Below are 19,639 nucleotides of genomic sequence, written 5' to 3' on the forward strand. Positions count from 1 at the left end.
GTTCTCCTCTACGGCCAGCGGTTGGGGGGCTGAGTGGCGGGGCAAGCGGCGGGGGTGGCGGGATGGATGCCTCCAGCACCCTGCTGGCCAAAACAGGGCATGGGGGGTCTGCATGTGGCCCCCCTGCACCTTGTTTTCACCCTCCATGGCCTCCTGCAGCATTCTGCTGACCGAAAATGTGCCATGTGAACCATTTTCAGGCCGTTTTTTGGCCCATTTTTTGGCTTGTTTTCAGCCCATTTTTTGGCCTGTTTTCAGCATGGTTTTTAGCCCAGTTTTGGCTGGCAGAATGCTCCAGGAAGCCACGGAGGGTGAAAACGAGGGGTGGAGGGAGCCATATGCGGCTCATTTTAGCCGCCAGAGACCCCGCTGGCAGCCCCTTGATATTTCCAGGCCGGCCCCGTGGGCCGGATTTAAGCACCTGTGGGCCTTGAGATCAGAGATACTTCTTGCTTCTATCTGTTCTCCATTTAAACTAAAATTTATAAGCTGGATTCACACCTTATACTAAGCTTAATGGATTGTGTTTTGTGTTGGATGGGTGATGCGTGAATTCAACTACTATCAATTCAGTAAACTATAGTTGAACAATTGCTCACCATTGCTGAGTCTAGTCATATTATATTTTTTCAGTTTCCATGGGAAAGAACTTGTTCATTGCAACTTTAACTATGCCATGATTAGAAAATAAAAATCTGAGTAGAAAACCACACACTGGCAAAATATGTCAGTATGCTGAGTCCATTGTTATGATATACATAGGAATGGAATTGCATTTGTAGAACTTGCTTGGAATTACAAGCATGGGGATTGCAGAGGCAGCAAAAGAACATTATATTTATTTTAAGGAATAAGGCTACTTTGCATAGCTCAGTATTTTAGTGTTTTCTCATATATTTTATATAATTAGAAAGAAAAATAGTTTCTGGCTTCCCATATTTTCCCTAAGAGCTCACAAGAGATACAGTGTTAGTTACACTTTGCTTATAACTGAGTATGGCTACTTTGCTCATAAGCCTTCAGTTTTTTGGCATGTAATTTGTATTTTGAGAATTTTTCTTGTTGCAGGGTGGAATATAAATTGCATAACGGCTTCATTAATGCAGCAAAATCCTCCTTTTTATTCAAATAGGTTTGTATGAACTATCAATGTGTGTGTGTGTGTGTGTGTGTGTGTGTGTGTGTGTGTGTGTGTATCTTCATATGTTTAGACACTTCCATTATTTTCTTAGTATGTTGCTACTATGTTACTATTGCAGTAATCAGTAACATGTTTATAATTCATTATGTATTTTTAACATAAAAGCTTACTAAACTATATGTGAATGATATAGATTTACATTTATCCAGTGCCCAAATCCTTCTAAGGATGGTGATTACCAGCAGCTGTTGGTATTAGAGAATACTTGGGGTATTCTCTAATAAATTGAAGGTGAAGAGAAGGCCGAGAAAAGAGGAGAAGATAAGGGAAGATGAAGCATCTGCATTGCTTGAGTGAGGGAGAGAAAAGTAGGCTGATAAAAGAGGGAATGAGATTGGGATAACCAAGAAGATTCCAAATGGGAATCCTATCATCATAGGAGCTGGTAGTGCAGGGTTCAATAGTTTGAATGCAATCTTGTGGGACATTCCCCCTACATTAGAAATATAACCATTGGTTGCCAGGAAAGCTGTAGAGCGGGAGGAGGGTGGGAGAGAGGAGCCTTGGCAACTTTAAGTATTGTGGACTTCAACTCCCAGAATTTCCTAGCTGGAGAAACAGCTGGAGAAACTTCTCTCCAATGGAGAAACTCCATTGTCATAACCAAAAACTATTTTGATGGTGGAACATAAGAGCCTTGGTGGCATAGCAGACTAAAGTGCTGTTAAGTAACACCAGTTGCCTGCAATTACTACAAGTTCAAATCTCACCAGGTTCAAGGTTGACTCAGCCTTCCATCTTTTCAAGGTAGGTAAAATGAGGACCCGGATTGTGGGGGCAATAAGATGACTTTGTATAAAAAATAACACTGCTGGGGGGGAGGGGCGAAAGCCCTACTAAGCAGGTACTGTATATACAAAAGTATGAAGGCTATTGCTTAACGCATTGTAAGCCACCCTGAGTCTCTGGAGAAGGGCGGCATATAATTCGAACCAATAAATAAATAAACATGGTAGGTACATGGATGATCCCTTAGTCCTGAACAGGTTGAAAGGAAGATATAGCCAAATATCAATGTGTAAAATGAAGTTTGTTATAAACTATAATTTATTATAAAGCTGCTGCAACCAGTATGGCTAACGTGTTAGAAAGCACAGATATTAATTTTAACATAATTGTGGTCTGTGTTGCATAACCTACCATATTTCAAGTACCTTTGAGGATTTTTTTTTTAAAACTGAAGTAATTGGTTCGTATGTCTGTCCATCCTCCTTCCCGCCTTCCCTCCCTGTAGATTAGTTAGAAGCAAATTATATACAGGAACTATCTTTGATTATTTGATTTAGGTGCTAAATCAAATCTGATTGGATTGCTCACAGAATAAAAATACAATAGAAAATAGAAAAAAATAACAATACGGTGAATCTGCCAGTAACAAACATATCCAACAAGGATTCCTAATTACTTTATTCCATGACTTGGCAGGGGAGCCAAGTCTTTAAGCCTTCCAGAACACAGTTACAATTGGAACCACTTGGATCTTTATGGGGAACCTTCTTTTAGGGAGAAGACATACTGTACTCCCTGAGTCCTGATAGATGATTTGATTTGTTTAATCAAAGGGACCCAGAACATGCCAACCTTTGCTCCTATTGTCTGGACATACACCAGAGGAGATAGTTGGTCCCTCAAATAACTAAATCCTGTGCTATGTTAGGTTTCAGAAAACACAACTAGCATCTTGAATTGCACCCAAAATCAACTAGGAGTTAATGGAGCTTGTGAAAGAGGGATGTCACATGGGCATATTGAGGCATGATTGCCAATGCTGCTGCATTCTAGATCAGTTGAGCCTCCCAAATGGTCTTAAAGGGCAGCCCCACGTAGAACACCTTGCAATAGTTATGCCATGAGAGGTTATCATCTGTCTTCAAGCAATAGCAATAGCATTTAGATGTATACACAGTGCTTTACAGACCCTTCTAAGCGGTTTACAGAATCAGCATATTGCCCCCAACAATCTGGGTCCCCATTTTACTGGCCTCGGAAGGATGGAAGGCTGAGTCAACCTTGAGTGGGTGAGAATTCAACTGCCAAACTGCAGTCAGCAGTCAGCAGAAGTAGCTTGCAGTACTGCATTCTAACCACTGTGCCACCATGGCTCATATATGATCATAATCAGTGGTGGGATTCAACATTTTTTTACTACTGATCCTGTGGGTGTGGCTTGGTGGGCGTAGCAGGGGAAGGATACTGTAAAATCTCCATTCACTCCCCACTCCAGGGAGGAAAATCCCCATTTCCTCCCAATCAGATAGACTTGGGAGGCAGAGAATAGATGGGGGCGGGGCCAGCCAGAGGTGGTATTTACCGGTTCTCCGAACTACTTAAAATTTCCGCTACTGGTTCTCCAGAACTGGTCAGAACCTGCTGAATACCACCTCTGATCATAATTCTGAAAATGGAGAGTTTGGTATGGTGGGAGAAGCCAATGAAAGATGTAATTACTTTCAAAAATGGGATGGGTTCAGGAGGACACTGGAGGAAGAAAAAAATCCAACTCTTTCCCCCCACCTCATCCCAAAACAATTTTTAAAAAGTTTCATTCCATGAATATTTGAAGGTGAAATTGTTAAAGTACCTATTTTAAAAAACGAGAAACAGAATTCTAATTTTAGTTAGAAACCATTATAAAAGCAATTTTGCAATACAATGAATCCCACTACACTAGTAAAACAACAGTAGGCTATTGTACACATGCACTAAACTATTTACTTGTATTCAGAATTTGAAAACTATACAGGATTATGTAGACATTATTTTATTCACCCTTCTTAAAAATGGAGAATCCAAATTTGCTTCCTTCCCATATGACATTAAACTACAATTTCATTTTATGAGCATGAGACATGATTGATAATTCTTCCTCCTTTCTCTGCTGCATAGTAATGAGAAGGCCCAAAACTTATTTCCCGCTAATTTATTGTTTCTCATTATATCCAAAATGGGAATGGGTTTATTGAAACAAGGCACAATTATTAACATTGACCTCTTCCATTAAATCATAGTTCATACCATGGTCTCTCAGGGTTCAGATATAATGAGCTGAAAATTGAAGTAAAAGCTTCCAATCTCCTTGCAGTTGTGCTGGAAAGAAATGGAGAGTCTGCAAGATTAAAGCTTTTACGTGTGATATATAAGAAATATATTGTAGTGTGGCTTTCAAGGCCAGGCTATTGTCATCGATATGTACTCCAATCAATGTGTAAGGGCTAAAGAGAACATAGCCAAATAGCCACAAGGAATGAAACTGAGGTATATATCAATAATAATGTCTCAGCTGCTTCCTTCAGCAACTTCTGATTTATAGTAACCATTATGGAACCTGAAAGCTCCATAGTTCCAGTAGTGAGAATACATCCCACAGATAAGCCTAGCGCTTCTTTCTCACAACTCTAATATCATAATACAAGGCTTCAAAATCTGGTCCTTGAAAGTGAGTGCTGGAAGATTAATTAATTAATTTTTATATTCTGCTATGGTATTATTAGGGATGCAGTGGCTCAGTGGCCAAGATGCTGAGCTTGTCCATCAAAAGGTTGGCAGTTTAGTGGTTCGAATCCCTAGTGACGCATAACGGGGTGAACTCCCGTTACTTGTCCCAGCTTCTGCCAACCTAGCAGTTCGAAAGCATGTAAAAAAGGCAAGTAGAAAAATAGGGACCACCTTTGGTGGGAAGGTAACAGCGTTCTATGCCCCTTTGGCATTTAGTCATGCTGGCTACATGACCCCGGAGACGTCTTCGGACAGTGCTGGCTCTTCGGCTTTGAAACGGAGATGAGCACTGCCCCCTAGAGTCAGGAACGACTAGCACATATGTGAGAGGGGAACCTTTACCTTTACTTTATGGTATTATTACTCTTTTTGGGAAGGAAGGTGGGAAATCTTGCTTTCTGTTTTCTTTCCCAAAGTGATCTCAGGATTGGTAAACATCTGGCATTTAAGATGTTATTAATGCTCTCATGCCTTCGCTGTAAATGCAGACTTTCTTCAATTAAAAAGTAACTGATTGTATCCAACTGCCAAGTATATATACACCAATAAATAACTCACCCGAACTGGCTTATATTTTGAACACAGTATGCTACCGTGGTAAACACGGTGCTCATGTAATAAAAATGTGTTCTTTCACTATGTTATGCTTGATTTATGTGAAGAATTTTCTTCTGTGCTTCTAAAATTAATAACTTTTGAACAGTTTTCTTAGGTCATGGTGATAATTTATTTGGTTAATTATTTTGTTTTGAACGTATCGATACAGATTTCTTGAAAGCTGGACATCTGAACTGTGTATTTTAAAAAATATAATTCAGCATGCAAGAATGCATGTATAAATTAATCTCCAAGTAATTATTGCTAAGGGCAATAAGATAAAAGGAAGCTAACTATTTTCAAAGTCAAATGAAAGATAGTCCCACAATTCATCTAATCTATGGATGAAATCTAGCTAAAAATAGCTTCATTATAAAATTGTAGAGCAACAGTAGAGGGCACTCTAGCAGGAAATTAAACTCACAAGTGAAGCTAATATGCTGTATATTTTACAATATATATCAACAGACATTTCTTCTGTTTAATAGACATGATAACTGTTATACATGCCTTAATATATTTAGAAGAATAATATTGACCATAATTAAATAAATAGCAATATTCAGGTGATTTCAAAAAGAACATGCCTTTGCATATAGTAGAAATTCTTTCATTTACTATATATTGATACAAAACCTTACATGTACATATTCAGAAGAATAAAGGATGCAGAGTTTCCACCAGGAAGAATAAAAAGGAATTTCAATGTATAGAAGTCCAAAGGAAGCAAGCACCATTTCTTTACACAAAAATGCACTAAGAGATGTATTATATATCCAATATACTAAATATAACATAGCCCAACTTGGATGAGTTTATACTAGTTTGATGAATTGAGCATTTGATACATAGAGATCCAGTGACATTTGCTTGCCTGAGGTAGGCAATTGGAGTCAACCATTCAGTAATGAAAATAGAAATACTATTTGCAGTTTGCTGTAATTCACATAAAAGAATCACCAATGTAATGAAATGTGGCCGAAGCAACTGTTACCTCACCATGCTTTACTGTTGCATTTGCAAACATTTCAATTGTGTTTTCATATCACCAGGTGTATAGTCTTGTTTTTAATGCTAAAAAATAGGGTGGCAATTTTAGACCTTCAAAAGTAACACTAAACATTTAATTCAGTATTGTTTTGCCCAGTTCCAAAACTGAGCTTTGTCAACTGACAATTTATTATGGCATAAACTTTCCACAGGCTAGAGAAAGCTTTCACACATAACAAAACTTGTTAGCCTTTCAATTGCCAGAGTGCTTCTTTACTTTATCTGATAGGGCACTTGAAACCTAGATGAGACTGCTATCATTCTCTCCTCCCTTGCTTAATCTGAAATACTTCTCTTTTTTTTTTTTGAATAATAATAGGTAAGTGCCACCCAACGAATCGAACCTCATTTATAGAATTTTGACAAGGCCTCTTTTTGACCGCAAATGGAAGAATTCAACAACGCAATCTTCGTGTAAAGAGAAAAACCAGGATATCAGCACGAGAGGCAAAGGACAGCTCCGGAATCGGGAGAGGGGTGGAAATGAAAACTTTCCTCGGGCAATTTTCCAAGGCGCAGATAAGACCGCTCGTTTTGCATTGGCCAGAAGCTGCCGATCACTTTCCGAAAAATACCGTCGATCTGTCCCCAAATTACGGATTTCACTCCAAGACACCGGCGCGCAATCTAAGGCGCGTAAAGGCAAGAAAATTCGTACCACGACGCGTCCAATCGAAATTCCCTCCCTCCCTTCCTAAATTTCGGAAAACGACGCCAACGGAAGGGAGGAAGGGGTGGATGGGTGAGTGGAGGCCGTCGGGATTAAGATGCCTTTGATTTCCATCCCCACCGGCAACCCTGCAAGCCAGCCCGAAGCTACCGCAGAGGGGGGTGGGGGAGTGAAGTTCTGGTCTCCGTTCCCGCCTGAAGTTCGGCAGCCTCTCCCCGCGCGAGGGGCGGAGCTTGTGGCGCCCTCCCCGGGCTGTCGGTGCGTTCTGGCTTGCTGCATACGGATCGAGGGGCGGGGCGAAGCCGGGGGGGGGCAGTCCCACGTGCCCCCTCCTCCTCCTCCTCCGCATGCCTGCGAAGGCCGAGGGAGCTTTTTAGCAACTGCGGCTGCCAGCGTCGCCGCCGCTGCCACCTCTCGGAGAGGTCGCCTCGCTATTCTCCGGCAGCGGCTCTTCTGCCTTGAACGGGAGAGCGGGAGGCACAAAGGGGAGAGCCTTGCGGAGTGGGGGGGGGCGCTCGGGGGCGCCAGAGAAGTGCAGCGAGAGGAGGAAGTAGAAGAGGAGGAGGAGGAGGAGAAAAACAAGCACCTGGGGCTCGGCTGCTCGCCTCGCCGCCGTTCTTCCCCAACCCCTCCGCCCGCCTCTCATGCCATTACAGCAACAAAGAGCACGCTGAGCAGCGGGCGGAGAGGCGCCCTGGCTCCGAGCTCCGTCAGCCCAGAAGGCGGCGGAGGACCATGGCTAGGAAAGGGGACGCCGCTGTCTCTCCTTACGGTAAGTCGGGCTGAAGGAGGAAAGGAAGGCAGGTGGCCGGCTTGCAAAAAGCACAGCAGCGCGGGCTGAGGGGCGCGCTCGGCCCCGCAACCTAGTCCGGGCGGCTTGGTTGGATATTTTTGGCCTGTTTCAACCCGCGCATCCAGCTCCCGGAGTTTTTTTTTTTTTTTGTCTTTTATTTTTTTGTTTGCCGGGGGAGGGGGGAAGACAGAAAGCAAAGGGAGGGAAGCCCTGTTCCGGCCGCCCCCGTTCCCCCTTCTTCCGCCAAGGCGGCTTGTTGCTGCGTCCTTGAGGAGGTCGGAAAGTTGGGGCTCGGGCTGCGCGAGGCGAGGGGGGGCAGAGAGGAGGAGGAGGAGGACAACTCGGGTGCGTTTCGCCCATTCCTCTCCTCAGCCGGCTGAGGAGAAAGAGGAGGCAGCCCTGGGGTGGGGGGCAGGTGCACCCGCGCCGCTTTGTTTCCCTCTCCCGGGAGGGAGCGACCTGGGAATTGTTGGCCGGTTGGGGCCCCGGGGACTGGGCAGGCATGGGCCAGGGAGGACAAGGCTTGAGACGGGGTGGTTTTGGAGATGGAGAGGGGATGGCTGTGAGGCGGAGCGGCTGGCTGGCTGAAGAGGATGGAGGGATCCTTCCCCTCCGGGGCAGCGCTTCTGGGGTGGGTGGTCGCGAGATAAACAAGCAAAAAGCCAGGCTGGGACTAGGCTTGCCTGCCCCCCTTTGCTTTGACTGGATAAAAACTATTCCTGTTGAATGTTACTACCTAGGAGTTGAGGGCAATAAATCCGGGGGGCGGAGGTGAGGGAGATGAAAGGGTGGGGTGGGGTGGGGGTTGGGGGACAAGAATCTTTTAGGCAGGAAAAGCAAGGGGTGCATTTGTGCGTTATGGGGACTGAGGGGACTCGAGTGACTCTTGAAAAAAGAGGCAATGAATCAGGGACGTGGGGTTTGGGAACAGCTCTTCGGGGACTTGAGAGATCTTAGAGGAGTTCTGGAAGCAGAAGCGATAAATAAACCGTTGTTATTCACAGCCACTTTTTCTGGGTCCAGACAAACAGCTAGCCTTCTTTGCTCATTATTTAAGGGCTCATTAGGGGAGGAATACATGGGTGTAAAAAGCTGGGATGCAGTAATATTAGAGTCCATGTGGGCATCCTGTTATCATTTGCAGTTCAGAGGCAGGGTAGAGATGGATGGATGCTCTGTGTAATTTGCAAGGTAGATGGGTCTCCTCTTGAGTACCACACCATGCCTTTAAAATCCCAATTTAGATGTTAAAATGTTTTCTTCTGTCCTCAGTTGAGTACCAAAAACCCTTTTGTGCCAGATATCTTCTATTTATGTTCGGCTTTGAAATTTGGATTTAGTCAGAAAACAATACATTCTGGGTCACTGCAATGGGAATGACCATATAGGATACAATTAAATCATGCTCAGGATTTGTAGATATAAAAAAAATATTAAACCATGCTCAGGATTTGTAGATATTCAAAGTGATCAATGGATTTTAAAGACGATTGTAGGATGGGTATCTCTGGCATATCAAAAGTGAAAACGAAGCCACAAAAATGTAGTAGTCATTACTAGTTTTTCTTTGGGGTGGTGGGGTGGGAAAGCGAAGCAACTGTTTTATCAGAGTTTTCTCAATGGTTCATATCCTTCTTTGTTCACAATGACAAGGCATATTTCAGCTATTTGAGTGCATACCATACAGCATCTTACAAATAATACCTACAATGTTGCCTGTGTAAGTCTTGAGATCAATACTGGGAGGAAAAAAAAGCTAAAATAGATATATTTTTATATTATCACTTTGTTTTCTTCTTATGGCCCATTTTGGTGTGTCTAAATTTTTATGAGTCCTATATTATGATATAGGGCAATCTTCTTTTTGCATAAGAGCTCTTAATAAGTACATGAAATGCATACAAATAAGAGCTTGGTTTTCCATAAGGATATAAATATGTCTTATGAATATAAGATACTACCCTGTATTGAATTGTTTTTTATTTGATTTTTATCCTGCCATTATTTTTACAACTCAAGGCAGTGTGCGTAAACCTTCCACCTACCTCCTATTTTCTCTTTACAACTCTGTAAGGTGGGTTGGGCTGAAAGAGAGTTATTCAGTGGGCATTCATACATATGGGAAAACTAGAGCTCACAGTCTCCTAAGGTCTAGTCCAGAGCCTTAACTACCGCTATAGGTAGTCCTCAACTTACAACCATTCATTTAATGACCATTCAAAGTTGCAATGGTACTGAAAAAGTGACTTATGGCCATTTTTCATATGTATGACCATTGCAGCACCCCTATGTGATCAAAATTTAGACACATGGCAGTTGGCATTTATTTATGATAGTTGCAGTGTCCTAGGCCATGTGATCACCTTTTGCATCCCTCCGACAAGCAAAGTCAATGGGGAAGCCAGATTCACTTAACAACCATGTTACTAACTTAACATCTGCAGTGATTCACCTAATGGCAACTTAATTCACTGTGGCAAGAAAGGTCATAAAATGGGGCAAAACTCACTTAACAATTCTCTTGCTTAGCAACACAAATTTTCGGCTCAAATATAATAATAAATAAAGGACTACCAGTACACAAAACTGGCTCTCAGTTATAAATAAACTACAGGTAATCCTCAACTTGCAACCATTCATTTAGTGACATTCAAAATTACAATGGCACTGAAAAAAGTGACATAACTTTCACACTTATGATCATTGCATGATCCTCATAATCATGTGATCCATGGTGGCACAGTGGTTAGAGTGCAGTACTGCAAGCTACTTCTGCTGATCACCGGCTGCCAGCAGTTTGGCAAATCGAATCTCACCAGGCTCAAGGTTGACTCAGCCTTCCATCCTTCCATCCTTCCAAGGTTGGTAAAATGAGGACCCAGATTGTTGGGGGCAATATTCTGCCTCTATAAACAGCTTAGAGAGGGCTGTAAAGCACTGTGAAGCAGTATATAAGTCTAAGTGCTATTGCTATTGCTATCAGAATTCAGATACTTGGCAACTGGTTCATATTTATGACTGTTGCTGTATCTCAGGGACATGTGACCACCTTTTGCAACCTTCTGACAAGCAAAGTCAATGGGGAAGACAGATTCACTTTATCATGGTATTAACTTAATAGCTGCAGTGGTTCACTTAACAACTGTGTCAAGAAAGATCATAAAATGGGAACTCGCTTAACAACTATCTCACTGAGCAACATAAATTTTGGGCTGAATTGTGATCATAAATTGAGGACTACCTGTACTGGTGCATACTTTGACAAACAGTGCTTCTTAAGTTCTTTAGTAGGAGATTTTTCATTACTTTTTAACCATTTAACTGGATAACCAGGGATTGAACTACTGAGTTTTGTTTCTTCCCTATCATTTGAATGAAAAAAACCATGCAATTTCTGTTTATTATAGGATGAGGCCAGTCTATGGGATATTCCTGTGTATTTATTAATCAAATTTATTTATTCACCAAATTTGTATAGCAACCCATCTCACAAAACACAGCCTGCCTTGTACATAAAATTCTGTTAGGAGCAACTGAAATAATATGGTATACAAACAACCAGTTTGTGCCATGTAGATTCACAAGAAAATCAATCAACTAAAAAGTGTAGCAATTTAATGAGTCTTCTGTCATTTAGCAACGTTTTGTTTTCCTCTAGATTCTCCTTTTCCTATTCTTTCCTTTGATTCATTTTTCTCTGTACCTATAATCTATAAAGGTTCATGCTATAATAACAACGTTGGTTTTTAAAGACACAATGTATTTACACTTCTTCTGCAACAAATTCATATGATTACTTCTAGAAATTGTGACACGGCTTTCTTTAGTCTCAGGGGTGTATGAGTGTGTGCTGGATAAGAAAAAAGATGCTGTCGATGACTGCCTGGCAGAAACCCCACTCTTTTTTTTTACATGTGCCATGTGCGTGGCACACATAAAAACAGGGCAAAGCATTGATCACACAATCAAAGCTACCATCTTATTTTTCTGGCCTCTTCCATGGATACCTTTGTTAAGTTTGATCTTTAGCAGGTGTGGGGACTAATGGAAATATTTAGACTTCTTATCCAACATACTGAAGAATAACAGAATGGGGAAGGCAGAATCGACATGAAATACGCCAAAATATCTTAAATCCAAATGATATACCCATGATGGCGAACTATGGCACGTGTGCCACAGGTGGCATGCGGAGCCATATTGGTGGGCACGTGAGCATTGCCCTAGCTCAGCTCCAGCGCGCGCATCTGATTTCTGGGCCTTCCAGACCCAATGGCAAACAGGCTGTTTCCAGCCTCCGGGGGGGTGGGGAAGGCCCGTTTTGGCCCTCCCCAGGCTCCTAGAAAGCCTCTGGAGCCTGGGGAGGGCAAAAAATGGGATTTCTGGTCCCACCGGAAGTCGGAAAATAGGCCGTTTCTGGCCTTCTTGGAGCCTGGGGAGGGCGAAAAAACGGGCCTACCAGGCCCACCGTGCCAAAAGCAGGGGGAGTGCGGGGGGTTGCACGCATATGCGCGGGGCACATTGAATTATGGATATGGGCACACGCGCACACGACCCCCCCCCCCGCGCTCCCCCCACTTTTGGCACGTGACAGCAAAAAGGCTAGCCATCACTGTGATATACCATTCTACTACCAGGACAGGATGCTAAGAACTATTATGAAGTAACTAGTGAAGAAATAAATTAGCTAATGCTTAGAAATCTTCCCATAGGGTTATAATGCAAGTTACTTGAGAGTGTCTCCTTGAAATAATTAAATTCAATTTCAGCTGTAAGTGGATGACTTTATGTTTTATCTTGCAATTTTATTTCAGCCTCTTTTTGTTATATGCAAATTTGAAAAGCAGCAATTTGAAATGCTATTTCACAGGTAGTTTTCTAGCTCTTAAAGGGGAAGAAAGTTAGAAAGCGCTGAGAAGATTTCTCCAAAGTAAAACGAGGAGTTAATCTTGCTTTGATCCTTGCGGCAAATAGATGTCAAAATCTCTAACTCTGAAAAATAAGACAATCTGCCAAGCACTGCTTGTCGTATATTTCAGAGGTAAAGGCACCATTATCCATGATTAGTAATAATTTTCTTTTCATTTTCTTAAAACTCAGATTAATGTGTAACTCAGAGGTCTGGCATTTGAGACCCTTTGCTAACTAACCAAAATAACAACTTCAATTCTATCTGTTAAAGGCCAGATTAGGAACACCTTCATGGAAAAAAATGATCTATATGGTCACTATGAATTGATACTGACTTGATGGAACATGATCAACTCTAAGGAAGGAAATTCAAACTAACCAATGATACTTGCCTCACTTGACCTAATCACTGAGGGTACATCATATTTCAGATTCAAAGGTAAAAACACTGTGTCTGGGCACAGCTGCAAAACCTGTTTGAAACTGCTTAAAGTTGCCACCTGCTGTCCTCTGAAATAACTTTTGGCTTTGTTAAAGTGCTGCAAAGCTAATTTCTTCAGTATCTATTAACATAAATCTGAATAATAAGAGAAATTGAAATGTGTAATTTTATACAAATATGTCATCTTCTTTTCATTGTTTCTGGACACAGAACAGAAAGGCTTAGAATGTAGATTCAGCCAAGTGTCTAATAATAAAATCTTGGCAGAAGCTTGACAGCACTGCAAATCTAGCTATATTGTACCCATTATCTAACATTGTCTATCCCCCCCACCCAACACTTTAGATGCAGCTGTCAGTGTACAGAGAGCGATCCTCCCACAGATGATAGTAGCATTTTTAAAATAGATAATCTGAAAGGTACAGGCAGAGCAGAAATATATTTTACTTTTCAGAAGAAGCATTCTGTATAATTTGTTAATTACCAACATTTATTGATTTCTTTCATTTGTTTATAGTCATTGAAATGAGCTGTGTTGCAAACAGGCCACAGAGCTTCAGCTAAACCATTCATATTTTTTTGTTGGCTGTAACTAATGACTTTCCTTCTCAAATTATTACTGTGACTGTTGGCTGACTCTTTGGATAGCATTAATTTGGTGCTTGTCTTGCTATCTAGAATGCAAAGCAGTCAATTGATATCTGAGAAGATATGCACAAATAGCTTTTGTAAACTTGTAAAGATTTCCGTTATGTTCTCATTTGTGATCTATTGCTTATTTTAGACACACATGTATGCTTCAAATGTAATTCTTATCCAGAATGAACATTGCATACTGCAGTGCCTTAATATCTTTTAATTGTGCAATGTACTACAAAATTTCCACTTGAGATAGTTACAGTAAAAATAAAATATGCTTTTGACAGAGCAAAGTTTTTAAACAATTAGCATTGCAACTGCTAGGAATATTCTGTTGGTGTAATAATATGCCTTGCATTGCACATTGGTATTGATATATATACAATCACATGAAATCTCTCACATTACTTTTCCTATATACGTTATTATAACAGATAGTCCTCGATTTGCAGCCATTCGTATAGCAATTATTTGAACTTATGATGGCACTGAAAAAAGTGACTTAGGACCAGTTCTTACACTTACAACTGTTGCAGTGTTCCAGTAGAAACGTTATTGCGATTTGTGAACTTGGTTATTTTCATGTATTTACAATGGTTTCACATCCTACTGTTACATGATCGCCATTTGTGACTTTTCCAGCTGGCTTCCAACAAGCAAAGTCAATAAGGGAAACTGGTTTCACTTAATAACCACATAGCCACATTTGTCAAATTGAGAGTAGTCATGTGATGATTCACTTAATGACCAGATTGGTTAGCAGTAGTAGTTCTAATTCCAATTGTGGTCATAAGTTGAGGACTACCTGATATTTTGGAAATTAATAACATATTCTGGAGGTTTCAGAAAACAACTAATGCATGTTTGCAGAAGATACAAAAAACAACTATTCCATTGTAGAAAATGGTTTGTATTCTTAAAAATTTACATAGGGAAACATGAGTGGTGAACAGTACAACTAATTAGATGCCTGTCTATAACCACCTTCATTTATTCAACTATTGTAATAAAACTATATTGGTTCAAATTTACCATAAATCAATTTAGCACCTGGTTTTTGAAATAAGCTTACTGTGACAAAAACTGCATTATCAAATTGACTTATTGGCAGTTGTGTAACAAAAGAAACATTTGGCAGAAATTATGTACTTAAATACATAGTACAAATATGTCTGATAATATATAATCAGTTATTAGTTTAGACAGGATTGAAATGTTCATAAGTACTTATTCACATTTAGCTAACTTTAATTCCTTAACTGAAAGAAATGTAAATTATAGTGATTTTTTGTTTTTTTGCAGCTGGTTGAATTTTTTTTACAAAATAGTGCTATCAAGTGCTATTTTTATATTCTTATGCCATTAAGGAAAGTTCTACCATGAGATGGATGTTTGTTTTAATTGGTAGTATAAATGGTGCCATGGACATCTGCACAGTATATTTAGTTGGTATTTAAAACATATCATAAAGTGCTTTTACAGTAGAATCTATTTTAAGGGGAAGATTTTTTAAATAGCTATTCAGTTTTTTGTTAAGAAGTCTATTGTGAACAATTTTAGATCAATAGAAGGACTATTGGAACTGAACATGGAGTTCTGTGTACAAGTCCCAGCTGCAAATTATTGCAAGCTAGTCATACTCTTAGCTTCAGTTCTCTATTATAAAATAAAGATGAAAAAGGATTGTTTCATTGAGGTTTTAGGAGTGCAAAAGAGCTTGTGGATTCCTCTTTTCTCTCAATAGTTTGACCATAAAACTAATTTTTACATTTGGTATTATTAATAGGCACTTGAAAGGATCACTTATCCATTTTTAAAAAATCAGCTGGGATATGAAACATTTCTGCAATACATTTAACTTTAGAGAACTTAAAAATAAAGATCTTATATGAAAAAGAGGAAAGACTGAAAGTAACAATTGTCAGTTCAAAAATTCTCTTGAATCATGCAGCAAGAGTGATGATATGATTCTTGGCCTTTATTTTTTAATCAATCCATCAGAAGTAATCAGGGATAAAATTATCTATACAAATTCCAAGTCTTTAGAGAATGTGTTTGCTATTCTGCAGTCTTACAACTTGCTTTGAGGCCTATATCTAATACTAGCCAATCTGTGAACCGGTTATGCTTTCAGAGATACATCCTTACCAGATTCCTCAATGCCTTCAACAGTGATAGAGCTTCTAATGCACTTCATTCATCAAAAAAGTTGGGATACCTTCAGAGATATATTTACCTTGAAAATAGCCCGTGTAGAATTGTATAGCACAGTCAAACATCAGCATAGGAAATGTTTTATGGCATTTTGTATTATATCATAAACTGTTTTATGATTTTTTTTATGTCATAAAATGTTTTATGAAATTTTTCAAATTACATCAAACATCATGGATCCCAGATTTTGGATACATTCTATAAATTAGCCCATTTGATATACTATGGGTCAAAAATGCCCTATGATGCACTTAAAGTTTATAGGAACAAGAGTTTTAGTTGTAATTCTGACAGTAGACGGGCCCTGTCAGAATTAATTATTTAATTTATGTACACTTGTTTTCAATACATTGACTCATAGCCAAAGTTTACAATGTCTACCTATGTAAATTTGATGATATATCCACAGTAAGGTACAAAAAAAAAATTCTGTGACAGTAAGATTCAGAAAATCACAGCATTAAAAAGTAGAGTTGCAATAATTAGGAACAGAATTGTCATTCTAAACAGGCCAGATACTTGGACTAGAAGGTACACAGAGAAAGATTCAAGGACACAGTCGCCATGAAATACTTTTATTGCAGATACTTGAAAAACAACACTTTAGAAAATCAGTAACTTGAAAGTCTGGAATTTAAGCCCTATTTATAGCAGCCCCCAGATTCAAACCTAGGTGTATTTTTCCTACAGTATTTTTCCATTTTAATGGCTTGAGCTCAATGGAAGAAGAGATTAGCATTTTGGCATTATTATTTTAATAGAAAAGTCTTGTCTCAGTTCTCTGAGTTTTTTGCCCTCTGTTCATTTATAGAGCTGTTAACGACTATAATTAAAGCGTCAGGGGGAAAAAATCCCTCACCAGATTTTAGTTTCTGTACTGTAATGTTAAGGTTTTTATGTGGGGAGGAACCCAAATAAAATCTGCTTTATGTTAGATGTTTCCAAGTAGAGAACTCATGTTACTTATAGTAGCAAGCTTGTAAAACTGAGGAATCACCTCAGTTGGATCATTGGACACATTTTGAGAACTCGTTATGAATAATGGGTCATTATAGTCATAAAACTGTCTTTTTTTCTGGGGAGATTGGTGCGCTTTCATTCATAGTATAGGACTCTAGCTTCTTATTATATTTATATATTTATAATAAGCAAATATGTGATTAAAAAAATGATGAAAAGTGCATTGCAATATAATGACGCAGATCCTGGCTGTATTTTTGCTGCGGTGTCATATCAGGTACGTTAGTCATATGGATTATACTGCATCATTGTGAGAGACATAATTCTTCCTTTGCCTTTACCTAAGGAGGGTATTAATAAATGTATCATGTTACAAATTATTTTGTTCTGAGGTTTTGTATTTCTTCACATCAGTGTGGAATTACTAGGTTTTAGTACCGTGTTTCCCTGAAAATAAGACCTTGTCTTATATTTTTTTGAACCCTCAAATAAGTGCTTGGCCTTATTGCCATGCGCTCAAAAGCCTGATTGGGCTTATTATCAGGGGATGTCTTATGGGGGGGGGGGAAACAGGGTAGTTAACTAAAAACAACTTGTTCTTAATTGCTATAAAGAAAAAATCCCAAATATTGGGCTAGAAGTTTGCATGAGGTGATCTAATGAGATGCAGTGACATTTTGGAAATATTATAATGTATTGTAAATTTATATTTTAGACATGTTTAAAGCACAGAATATGTAAATGCCTGGTATAAACTTTCAAAACCCATTATGCTGACAATGACTAACTTAATGGCTTTTCTTACAAGCATGTAGATAGGGATACTGAAAGGCATATATCTTCTCAATAACACGGTATATCATATCTGGTAATTCAGGAAAAATACAGCACCTGGTATCAAAATATTAATTGGTATTACATGTTATTTAAAATGACTATTTTAAATAATTTTGTGGCTGTTCTTCTATATAATATATAGAATTTGGAAAACATTGCAGTAATGTGTTAATTAAGATATGGAATGCTTGTTATGAACCAAATTGTACAAAGAATTAAAAAGTGAGCAAGAATTTTGTTATAGAAAATGGTGTTAGTTTTTGGGCACTTATTTCCCCTAAGCTGGAGGTGGGAGGGAGGGAGAGCTAAAGTCAGCATTTAACTATATGATATTTTATCCTATTCCTTAAAATGTGTAGACATCATAGCAAACTGGATCAAAATACAGAATATTTGTGACTGGACATGAGCCCCAAAAGAGTTTAGCCATCTTACTATAGTTCAAGACATAAACTATTTCAATTTGCTTTCAGTTCAAAAACATGAATCATGAAAAATACAGCTTCACTGTAAGGAAATAATCATCACCTTTCTTTCTTTCTTTCTTTCTTTCTTTCTTTCTTTCTTTCTTTCTTTCTTTCTTTCTTTCTTTCTCGCTTTCTTCTTCCTTCTCTCTCTAAAACAGATCAATTACAATTATATTTTACAATGAAACAATAAGAAGTGAATTAATGAGTGATTTATAAGAGAGAGTAACCAGGGAAATACTTTAATAAAATTGAAGAATTATTCTAGTAAAAGGTTGAAGTAAATGTATTTAGTGTGGAAAAAGGAAGAAAGAAAAAATAGACCAAAAAAGATGAATAGAAAATTAGATACGACAATTAATTGAATAAGAATCAAGGAAAAATTGATGAAGTAGGAATGGGGGTGATGATGATGAAGAAGAAAAATGAGTTGATTACAATTTGGTGTTAGGGAGTACTTCTTTGTCCATTTATGGCTCCAGTCTGTCTAGCAATAACTCATAATTTTAAACAGAAACAAACACAGATCTTTTTAAAATTTTCAGTTGGAGCAACAGGTGATTTTCTGATTGTCAGGGTTAGTCCAAGTTGAAAGTCTAATATATCACTGAATCCACTGCATCCCCACAAAGAATTTAACATTAACAAATTTAAATTCCATATTCAACTTTCCAGTATAGTTGCCATGGCAACTACCTGTCTCTTGCTGGGTACAAAAGTACATAACTACTGTGGGGACAGTGCTTTGGGAATGATTTGGAACCAGGTGGGCCAGGTAATGGCCTTCTACCTTGAGTGATTAAACATTAAGGTATGTTGTCTTATTCCATAGGGTTGAGCTTTGTCTCAAGTTGAAGTGCAGTATTCTTGTATATTAATATTGTACCATGTTTTCCTGAAAATAAGACCTTGTCTTATATTTTTTTGAACCCCAAAATAAGCACCTGGCCTTATTTTCGGGGAAGTCTTATTATTTTGGAGCAAGATGGGGTTCCTCTTGCTATCTTACCTGATTTTCAGCTCTCTCTCCCTAACCCTAACCAGAAGAAATGGCGGGGACTGGCTGCGCATGTGTTTAAATATTTTTGGGGAGGGCTTATTTTCAGGAGGGGGCTTATTTTAGCGCATGTGCTCAAAAGCCTGATTGGTCTTATTATCAGGGGATGTCTTATTTTCAGGGAAACAGTGTATATTTTTCTAAGCAAGTTTTCATTTTTAAAAGGTGGGCAGATAAGCAGTATCAGAAATGCTGTTGAAGACATATTGGACCGGATTATAAATTTCATCTGAGATAACAAAAATAGGCTACTCAGATATTAATTATAAATTTTGACTTATGGTATGTTGCCCTTTTTCAGGGCAT

General features: G+C 39.1%; 1 protein-coding gene across 2 annotated transcripts in view; it reads left to right on the forward strand.

Moving 5' to 3' along the window:
* Positions 1-7,546: 7,546 nt before the first annotated feature.
* SLC44A5 (solute carrier family 44 member 5) overlaps positions 7,547-19,639 on the forward strand; it is a 162,250-nt gene continuing 150,157 nt past the window's right edge. For both annotated transcript variants that reach the window (XM_070941259.1, XM_070941260.1), the window contains exon 1: positions 7,547-7,785. In XM_070941259.1, coding sequence (XP_070797360.1) covers positions 7,749-7,785 — 37 coding nt within the window. In that variant the 5' untranslated portion in view covers positions 7,547-7,748. The remainder of the gene's footprint in view (positions 7,786-19,639) is intronic.

This window comes from Pituophis catenifer, unplaced genomic scaffold, assembly GCF_029215685.1.
Source record: "Pituophis catenifer annectens isolate HBS135680 unplaced genomic scaffold, rPitCat1.0.hap2 SCAF_3, whole genome shotgun sequence".
Lineage (NCBI taxonomy): Eukaryota > Metazoa > Chordata > Lepidosauria > Squamata > Colubridae > Pituophis > Pituophis catenifer.